The sequence below is a fragment of the Misgurnus anguillicaudatus genome, chromosome 19, assembly GCF_027580225.2.
Source record: "Misgurnus anguillicaudatus chromosome 19, ASM2758022v2, whole genome shotgun sequence".
In the NCBI taxonomy this organism is placed as follows: domain Eukaryota; kingdom Metazoa; phylum Chordata; class Actinopteri; order Cypriniformes; family Cobitidae; genus Misgurnus; species Misgurnus anguillicaudatus.
In genome coordinates, this window is record NC_073355.2 from 6,903,771 (window position 1) to 6,914,942 (window position 11,172).

General features: G+C 38.9%; 1 protein-coding gene across 7 annotated transcripts in view; it reads right to left on the bottom strand.

Annotated features, from left to right (window-relative positions):
* Positions 1-10,434, bottom strand: part of LOC129428603 (caskin-2) — an 88,872-nt gene extending 78,438 nt beyond the window's left edge. For 3 of the 7 annotated variants that reach the window (XM_073856861.1, XM_073856857.1, XM_073856856.1), the window contains exons 1-2: positions 10,124-10,433; positions 4,401-4,917 (exon numbers count right to left, since the gene is read on the bottom strand). In XM_073856861.1, coding sequence (XP_073712962.1) covers positions 4,401-4,494 — 94 coding nt within the window. In that variant the 5' untranslated portion in view covers positions 4,495-4,917; positions 10,124-10,433. Of the gene's footprint in view, positions 1-4,400; positions 4,918-10,123 lie in introns of all 7 variants that reach the window. The other 4 variants (XM_073856858.1, XM_073856859.1, XM_073856862.1 and 1 more) reach the window with 2 other exon arrangements.
* Positions 10,435-11,172: the final 738 nt, after the last annotated feature.

Sequence of the window (11,172 nt, forward strand, 5' to 3'; positions counted from 1 at the left end):
TACAGACACAAACAAATTCAACTACAATTCTTAAAATCCTCAAATTTCCATCTGTTATTGTCAAGATGGAAAGAAAAAGGTCAGAGACCATAAATCAGTTCTATGAACATCCTTAGTAAGAGTTTATCCAAGGGTCTCCCACTGAAAACTTTCAGCAGCCTTAAACTAGACAGCAACATGATAAAAACAGGACATGATAAATTAAAGCATGCGCTAGGGTCTCTCTTTTACCAATAATACCCTATAATCCGTTTGGGCACCATCTGGGTCATCTTTATGATTTACGAGCGTCTCCAATGAGGAGAAAGCAAACCTGCGATGGCAGATGTCAAGAGGAACGGGATGCGTTCATCATCGACGGATACGACAGAGGGTGTTGTTTGTTGGGTTATGTGCCGTGGCGATGCACAGCCTCGATGAGCACGTGCATGAAGAGCAAGGTGATGAATTAGCGAGGCTGTGAGTTTGAACAAAGGATCGTGGGTAATCTGACAAGCTGTGGCGCAGCCCCTCAGGGACCCAGACAAAGCAGCGTGGACAGAGGGGTGGAGACATGCTGGGTAGGCTAGTCAGCTGGCCAGGACTTCTTCAGCCTGAAGGATGAGGGCCACAAAAGCCCGCCGTGTGTTAATGACTGTATGAATGCCTTTACGACTTTAAGCGCACTAAAAATGACATTATGGAGCAATAACTCAGCCAGCTTGCCACTCGCACAATGACTCGGGCCTTGATTATGGCTTGGAAAGACAATAGAGGTGCTTACACCCGAAAACAACTTGCAAGCCTGTCCCCCTAGAAGTGTGTGCGTTATCAGTGTATGTTTACACACACTTGGGTAAAGAATAGCCGAGGTGGGTTGCCGGGTTATCAGACTGACCTCTTCATGGCCGTGGAAATCGAATCCTGGAGCTTGAGTCACAAGCCTGTTATTTCCTCAAAAAAAAAGTTAAGGAGAAATTTAGGTAACCAGCTGTTCAAACAACTGGACTTACATTTCCTTCAACAAAAATGAGTATTTTTAAAGAAAGATGTTTAACTCTTATGCTGTGTAGACACTAGGGCTGTAACGATAAATTGCGTGTCCCATTAAAAAGAAAATCGAAATCGATCCTGAATTGCAAGGCTGCGATTCTGTGTTTAATGCGCAGCTTGTGCGTGTACTATGGCGTTTTGGACAGTAAGAAGTCCTTATCAATCTAAAATCATTACGAGTCGGAGTCGTTTATAACGTGCATTTAAAAAAGCAACACTCGTTAAACAAAATCATTCAAAATATTCTTTATTATCATGAAAATACCTGAAACAATCTGAAGAACGGCAATATAAATATTCTTCTAGACATTTCCTGGAATAGTGTTTGTAATGCTGCTACTTCTGTGGAGTTTCTGCACGAGAGCGCCCTCTGGCTTTCGGATGTGGCGGCATTTCACCGTAATTCATTAAAATTCATTCATTGAGACAACGTGCATTTGCACGATTAATCCTTACAGCCCTAGTACACACTAGAAGCGAATTTAATTATTTGCAGGAGTAAATTACATACAAAGTAGGGATGTTCCGATCGATTGGCTACATATCGGTATCGGCCCCAAATTTGCCGATCTCATGAACAGTGTTGGGAAAAGTTACTTTTAAAAGTAATGCATTACAATATTAAGTTACTCCCCAAACAAGTAACTACGTACTTGCGTTACTTAGTTACTTTTCATGGAAATTAATACTTATGTTACTTTTAAGTTACATTTGCGTTACTTTTTCTTACTTGTCTGAGGCTTGATCTCTTTCAGGCCTTGCAGGTGTTTTTTATGACTGAGAAGTTCTGAATTCAGAAATTGCATTTTCCTTTGCAAAAATGTCAAGCTCTGGCCTGCCATCTTGGTTTCTGACTCAAACTGTTCCTGCTACGTTTAGTTCAATTCAGTACATTTTTTTAAATCAAAATAATTAAACTAAAAAAGTAACTCAAATATTAATGTGTGCATTTATAAAGTAATGCGTTACTTCAGAAAAGTACCGTATTTTCCGGACAATAAGTCGCACCTAGGGATGCACCGATATGGAAATTTTGGCCGATACCGATAACTCTTTATGTTTGGGGGCCGATAACCGATATATATATAGGCCGATAAATATTCATATCATTTTCACAATGAAAAACTCCCAGGCCGCTAGACTAGCATACTCTTCTTAAGGCCGCAACACGTGTCATCTTTGTGCTATGGCACAGAAAGCACCAATCAAAACTCCACATGGCCAGCAATGAGCAAGTGAAGTGGTTCAACAAACCAAAATAATCCATCATTTATCGGCTTTCATTTATCGGCCTAATTTTGCTATCAGACCGATAACCGATAATATTAAAAATAAGCAGTTATCGGCCGATAACGATATGTCGGCCTATATATCGTGCTTCCCTAGTCGCACCGAAGTATAAGTCGCACCAATCAAAAATGTGTCAGACAAAATAACATATATAAGTCGCAGTGGACTATACGTGGCATTTATTTATAAAATTATTTCAAAAAATCCGCACCGAAGAACACACCTTTCATCTGGAGAGGGAAGTTATTCAACTAAACAATAGAACACAGAACAGCAGGCTGAATAGATGTTCGTACGTAATCGTAATATTACCAGTTATTTACACGAACACGATAAACAATAGCATACAGAACATACCTGGAAGGCTGAAGAGGATAAATTAACCGAACAAGCCAACGAGCATCAAGTTCGCGGACTCGTCATTCCACATCACTGAAACCACTGAATTGCATAAATACTGGAGCAGCATATAGCGAACTCTCGCTGTAGACGGTAATGTTGTCACTTGCCTCATGAATGTCAAAATTAATTCATACGGACTTACAAGGCGCTCCTGAGAATGCAGCACCAGCCCAAAAATGAAAAAAAAAAACGCGAGTTATAGTCCGGAAAATACAGTAATAGTATAACGTAATGCACGTTACTTGTAATGTGTTACCCCCAACACTGCTCATGAACCTTTTCTGTTTACTTTTGTCATCATAGGGCTCCATAAATGCGGCTGCAATTGGTAATCTAGAGCGAGGAACACGATTCGCTTTTGGTGTGTACATAGCATTTGGATTCGGCTCTGCACGAATAAAACACAGCATGAGATCCAACTTGCTTTTGAAGTGACAGTCAACAAGCTTTTCGATCTTCGAGTTGGAGGCTCGAAGCCATCCCGAAGCAACTACAGAAACCTTCCCAATGACAGCATACAAACTTCAAAGAACAAACTCCCTGTGTTCAAGTGGATAATAACTAGCAGCTTCACAAACAATACTCACAATGAAAGGTAAACGGGTATATTTGGGGTCTTTAAGGTCGTTCCAGGTGTATAGTTGCGTCTTTTATCTAAACGTGAGAGTTTGCAGCGATCGTCTTACTACGTGAAAATGAAAAGGTGATGTGATACATCAAAACAAAACTCTACAGTTCACAGATGAAAGAAAGAAAAAAAAAACTTCCCACAGAACAGAAGGCAACACAAATTCCTGCTTTTTGTACCTACAAGCACGTGTGTTCACATACAGTCAAGCATGTTTCAGGGCTTTAGGCTAATAAAACTACATTTCATATAAATTAATAACTAACCTTATGCTGTAGTAAAGTAACTTTTTTACTGCATATTGCTTTATTGTCTTTATATATGACCAGTGCAGACGGCAACAGAGAAAATAGCCCATCCATCTCCTAAAGTCTGTCAGTTTGGGAGATCCAATGGGGGGAGCGTCTCTCCTTCCCTTTGGAGAATTGCACTGGACCACATCACAGACAACACAAGCTTTACATGCTGGAGATGAGTGTGAGGGTAATAGGGTACAGCTTGCTTTTAATGCACTGACATAAAAAGATAAAAGCACTACACTGAGTCTGTTGATGTTATCAGTACCATGTTCGCAAGGTGTTTTAAAGCTCAGTCTCACTGATCTTGTGCAACTCGTATTAGGAAAAAAGATAAACTTCCAGGGAAGAGTAATGGGTGAGACTGGGAACAAGAGGCACGGATGGGGTCTCCAACCACTAACCAAAACAAAGTCACTATCTATCATCCTTTACTGACAAGCAGGTTCTGAACTTTGACCCTTTTACCCCAGAAAAGTTATCGTGTGAGATACGAAAGGTACATTGATCACCATCACTAATGTTTGTTATATATCTGCTTTCAAAACGTGTATACACCCTTTATATCAATCACCCCAGTCACAAGTACATTACACCAAAAGCGTTGTAAGGACTATTCAAACTATTCAAAGCGTACCCGTCAACACCTCAGTGATTGCTTGTCAAAAAGCTTCAAGGAAAACATGTTGTCATCACTGCCATACACAACCATAGTAATACAGTAGGATATGATGTAATCCATTGTTACTTACTGCTTTTGCTAGCTTTGACTTTGGCCAGCAGCTTCTGTGTAGTGGCTAGATCTCCATTCTTGACTGCTTGCAGAAGATCCTGCTCTTTTCCCATGATCCCCCACAAGCCAGAACTCCACCAGCGTCCCACAAGAGTCCTTCCCCTCCCTTATACCTCCATACAGAGGCACGGCCACCGCATGAACCTATCCCAGAATTCACTTTTGGGAAAGATTACTTCAGTAGGGGGCAAGTGTCAGCCAGACGTCTGAGGAAACCACAAGCAAGCAGATATCCAAATCCTTCCAAACAATCACGTCATCAAACTCATTCAGGCCCGTGGATGCGAAAGCTCAGAAGAACTGGAAAATCTATTTTGCCCTTCCGTCTTTTCCTTCTCCAGTTTCCAGAGCTTTTTCTGGGTAAAGGGATTGGTTTGGGTCGCGTGGAGCTCAGTTTCTGGGAATGCAGAGGCCTTGTTGATGCTGTGGTTTAGACGGTTGGGAAGACTGGAGCGTTTGGACCGGCAGACCAGAACCTGAAAAAGGAGTCGGCAAGAAAAACAGTAGTTACTACAAAAGCCAAATGCAGAGCTTGAGTAAACAGCAAGAGGGAGAAAGAAATGGGAGTAGAAGCTCACTTTATGATGCTTTCACAGCAAGCATTTGAAGTCAAATAAAGACGTCATTTTATGGTGAAAGACCTGAACAATTACTTCTCAGTAAGGAAAGGTAATAGGTGGATTTTGCATGACAGAGCTATATTTCATTGCCAAAGCATTTCCTACATTTTATTCCATTGCAGACTAAACATTTAATAATTGTTTAAAGGTGCTGTAGAATGCAAAACTGCATACCTAGGCATAGATGAATAATGTAGGGTGACCATACGTGCTATTCTTCCCGGACGTGCCTGGTCAGGATCTCGGTGCGTCTTCCGGAAGTCGTATTTGTTGACCGCATACGCCATTCAGTTAAAAACATAAGACATACAATCGTAGTTTCATTCTGACATTAAAATGTAACGGTTGATTGTCTGTAATTATAATAATAATCCTCTATGACGTAAGCGGCCAACAAATACGACTTCCGGAAAACGCACCCAAAATCCTGGCAAGGACACGTCAGGAAAGAATGGCACGTAGGGTCACCCATAAATAATGTAAACCTTGTGCATGCAAAAGACCGCTGGAAAACAGGCCAATCTCAACATAACACCGACTGTGACGTTAAGAGTCGCGATGTACGCCCAACATTAAATTACACCTTAAATTAAGTACAATGTTGTTACAATGCTAAAAAAGTGTCTGCTGAGTTAGCCTTACTTGCTAGTTAATGCTATATGCTAGCATTTAAGGGTTGTGCACAAACTTTTAAACGTGGCTGAAAACGCCTGGACAACGCAGAGTGCCAGCTTTCTTCAGCTAAGCGCTTTGGTAGCTCTGATACGTCAGCTGTGAGACGGTTGGTTGCTTTGATACTTGTCCCGCCCCTCCTCCACTGTGATTGGACGGCCGCATGAGAACTGACATTGACAAGCTGAGCTTTTCATCCAAAGTTGAACATTCTCAGTGGTGAGCGTGGAAAAACTGCCGGGCGCTAGCTTTCAGCGCGGAAGAAAACCGCTGGCTGCTGGCTTATTTGAAAAACGCCGAGCTTCCATTTGAAAACATGCGGGCGTAAAAGCTTTGGTGTGCACGCCCCCTTAGGCTGAAGTTCTACTATTGACTACGTTTCACATTACGTAACACAAACTTACCACTCAGAAATCTCCAAACTATTGATTATTCCTCAAATTCTGTATCTTCGTCTGATACAGGCTCAAACAAAAGGTCTGTTTACGCACACACAGAGCTACTCAAGGAGCTGCTCTGTGAAACGGCCAATCAGAGCAGAGATGAACATTATTATTCATGACCCTTCCAAATAAGCTAATAATAGACCATTTCATTCTGAAGGCAAATCCTAGGGTTTCAAATGGACTCAGGATCATTTTTTAATTTAATAAAGCCACAAACCTTCTATGTAGATATCAGAGAACAATTTAACAGATTATTTTAATGCATCCTTTGGCACCTTTAACTAGATTTCAAAGAGATGATCGGTGTTCGTTTGTGCTCTACAAGCAGCTGTGGGTAGTAGCCAGGCCATTTCTATTTTGCACAATATTCGTCTCAGCGTAACCATTTAAAAAACATTTATACAAATGCCTTCAAATCAAGGTCATGAAAAACATTTTAGTGACCAAAAACGGTGGCGCGCTTGGGCGTCTACTTGCTGTGCAGGCAAAAATCACAGGCTGAACAGTAAAATTCCTCAGAGGACACCGTTTTGGGAAAGAAAAGGAAAACGAAAATTGCAACAATAATCATATTCACTGTAGCACACGGAAAATCCACATTCAGCGGTCAAACTGCCCAGAGGTTCAGTCATAACTTAAGCATTAAATGAGCACCGTGCAGCTGTCATATAATCATTGCTCCATTATATAAGCCTGAAAAATCGTACTTTCTCTACACACCCAAAATGACAGAAGGACCGAGCAAAGCTGTCACTCTTGATAGCTATAATCATCTCTTCTTTCCAGGACCAATAGCTGCTTTCGCTTTGTTGCCAAACCACTGACAATGTGCGAGTTTTTGGGTGGAGCGCTGTTATGATGGATAACGTTTCTATTATCATGTTTACAGATCCTCTTTATGGCATTGAAGGTCATAACTAACATATTATAACACACATTATATATGATGTCAATATTTAGGTGATATAAAGGTAAAACCTTTTATTGGCTAATACTAAGGACGGTTTTGCCATGCATTGTACAGTTCATCGCTGCATTTTCGAAATTATCTGTGTGTTAGTTATAGCAAGCAATGAATAAATTACAAATCTTGGAGATGTTTAGACGTCCATCTCTGACCATTTCACAAGTTATCTCTATTAGGCAAAACATTTCCAGTCATCCGTGCCCTAAGGAGGCTTTAGAGGATGTAAAACTCTGATGTCACTACCACGCTGACGCTGTCCACCATTAAGCTACTCATTTGCTTTTATCCAAATTATCTTACAATGAATGTTCAGCCATCCTGGAGTAACCCAAGGTTAAGTCTATTGATAAAAGATACAATGGTATCCATAGATCAACTCTTGCAGGACCTAAATGTACAATGTTTCCCAGTACAGTGTAACCAGTACAGCGCCCTTGAAGTTTGATGTCAGGCCCTCTCCAAAAACCAAATCACGGAAAGGGCTTCAGAATGATTGTGTCTCACAAATATGCAAATATGGAGGAAATGGCTCTAAAAACCGCACCACCACACCAATCACGGTTTTCGTCATTGGGAGGTTATTTTTTAATTCAGTATCACCCGACATTCGGCAAAAAAATAAAAATAAATACTTCCCAATAAATCAATTCAGAAGTATCACACATGATGCAAACTTGATATAATAAAGATTAAAAACTAAGAAAGCATTAGGGCTGGGCAAAAAAATAGATTATTCGATTAATCGTTTTTTTCCCCTGTGGTTGATTCAAAATCGATTCTCACAGGCCACGAATCGATTTTTTTCCAATTTTATTTCCGCAAACATTGAACGTAAGATTAACGTTAATCTAATTACGTCTTCTCTACTAGATGTCAACCTTTTTTTTGGCTTGCGCATGTTACCAAGGAGCGAAAGGCGAGCCTGTCATTCATTAATTCAATCAGTCAGTCTATATTCTAATATATTATTAGGGATGCACCGATAGGTTTTTTTGGGGGGCGATACCGATTTAAACAGACAACTTCTGGTCGATACCGATACCGATATTAAACACTTGTATACAATACTATACAGTTGGTCTATTTGCTAGTTTATTTCTGCATCAAATTATTTTTACTGAACATGGATTGGATCTAATTAACATTCAACTGACCAACATAATAAGAGAGGTACAAATTAAGCTAAAACAAATATAATAAGACAGCATGACAACCTTCAAAGGTGGTTTTTGCTATTCAGAATTAACAACATTAACTCGTTTTGTACATATAATAGATTTCTTTATGCAGTTAATTAATAAACAATCGGTATCAGCCTTTCTTGTGCTATTGCCGATATGCCGATGGTTTCAAATTCATCAAAAAACGGCCGATTACTATCGATGGCCGATACATCGGTGCATCACTATATATTATAATAAAATATAATATTCTATATCATTTATATTCATTGAGTTGAAAATCGAAAATCGGATCAAGAATCGAAATCGATTTGATAGCTCGAACGATCTGGAACATCTGAATCGATACCCAGCCCTAGAAAGCATTAACAGTAGTATTAGTAAATGAATGCATTTTTTCAAGTGTTTGTTGTTTGGTTTTGGTTAGTACAAGTGGCACTTGACATTTAACATTATATTTATAGTAACTTAAACTGCATTCAAGCTATACACTATATATTAGTATGTAGTTTTTTGCTGGGATTGAACCTATGACCCATGAAGCTCTGTGATCTAGCAACTGAGCTACAGATTCAAAATGTTAAGGAGCAAAAAACTTCAAAGAACGATATATGATATATGAAATGTGTAATGAAGACACAATCAATTAAATATCATTACATAAATGTAGATGTACACTATTAACAATTTTATCACAGTGCTTTCATGTTTGTTTTGGGGTGTATGGCCCCTTTGGGAACCCCTTAGATCTTACAGGACAGGTACACCTCACATGAAACACAACATTTCTTTACAATAACAAAATAAGTGATAAAATATGCATACGTAAGGAATGATTGACGAAGGGCCATTTAATTATTCGAAAATAATGCACACCAATGGCATTGCTCTAGTGGTTCTTTAAGACAGTGGTTTTCAAACTGGGGGCCCCAGTTTTACGACATTTTAGAAAATACATTAATTTATCATGAATTCTGTGTAATTAAACCTAAAAAATGAGGCTACTAACCAAAAGCACTACTTTTTTTGTAGAATTTAATATTTTATGAGTTTTAGAACTGTTTTTTGTCATAAATTTTCTTTGGGGGCCGCAAAGGAATGCACCGTACACAAGGGGAACGCACGCTGAAAAAGTTTGAAAACCACTGCTTTAAGACATTTGACAGGTTAGGTGTGAGTTTATTGAAAAATAATGCATACCTGTGGAAAATTCTCAACCAATCAGAATAAAGCATTCAACAGGCCCGTGGTATAATAAGCTATAATCACTCAGCTTATACACAGATCTTCTCTAGTGACACTATTATGATCTGTTTAATGGAAAGCTGCTAATAAAGTTTAAAAACATTCAACCAGCAGCTTGCAAATAATTCAAGCGTAGTAGATTTTTTAAAAATCGGTAAAATTGCATTAGTAAAATTATATAACGTTATAGATAAAAAAAGTAACTAGTTATTCCAGTAAAACTGTGGTAACTTGTGTTAGCACCTGGTGTCATCAAAAGTGAAATAATGTGATGGTTTACTGAGCGGTTTAAAGGAGAACCAGTAATAATGTATAACTTATTTACACTGGTAACATTAACAGTATCAACAATTTTGGCGGTAGGTATGGTAACGTTAACCGTGACAATATTTCGTTTTAGAAAACCATAGATCATTTGGTTAAGTATCGCGACTACATAAACACTATCGCGATACCATACTATTTTAACACTGGCAAACTTCAACATGCTTTTACATAACTATTCGGACTTTAAATTGTATTTCTTATAAAGTTACAATCAACGTTCTTACCTTTGAGTTTCAAACACTCATATTTTCGCTGTAGGTTTGTTGGCATAACAGCGGGTCCGGGATCAGTCGCTCGTCCCGACACTTCAACGACAACTAACTTAAAGTTCACCTTTAGTCCGCTTATATAACAGATTGTTATAAATGTAAGCACTTGACTGTTGTTACTCGCCTTCAAGTGTTCAACGAGTTACTTTTCTCGTTTCGATAAACTCCAGACTGCGCTTTCCTTTGGGAGAGATTTGCATGTGCGTGTGGATTCAGAGAGTGAACACCACTCCACCAACACTGAACCCAGCGTGACGTCACGTCTGTGTGGAGCGCCAACAAGATCACAATTCAAACTAACACCTTGCATCCAAAACACTGGTGTTTATGAAGTTTTTGATAAAAAATGATGCGATAACCTGCTCTATTGCGCTTTCTCCTCTGTTGTGAAAAAACATTAAAGGAGACATATCACGAAAATCTGACTTTTTCCATGTTTAAGTGCTATAATTGGGTCCGCAGTGCTTTTATCAACCTAGAAAATGCGGAAAAAGATCAACCCAGTAACGTAGTTTGGTAAACCATTCTCTGCAAGCATGTGAAAAAATAGGTTCTTGAAATTTGGCTCCCCTTATGATGTCAAAAGGGGATATACCCCTTGCTCACACATACAAAGTGGCTACATCCTTTGGGGATCCCAAAGACTTATTTGACATTTTAAAAAAGTCTTGTGAAATGTCCCCTTTAACAGTAATATCATTTTACTTCACTGACAGTTTACAGATTTCATTATTTTATTTTATTTAATACTATTGTTAGTGATGCACCGATGTATTGGCCGCCGATATTTATCAGCCGATTTTTGATTAATTTGAAACCATCGGCATATCGGCAATAGCACGAGAAAGGCAGATACCAATTGTTTATTAATTAACTGTATCAAGAAATCCATTATATGTAAAAAAATAAGTTAATGTTGTTAATAAAATAAATGCTGAATAGCAAAACCCACCTTTGAAGGTTGTCATGCTGTCTTATTATATTTGTTTTAGCTTAATTTGTGC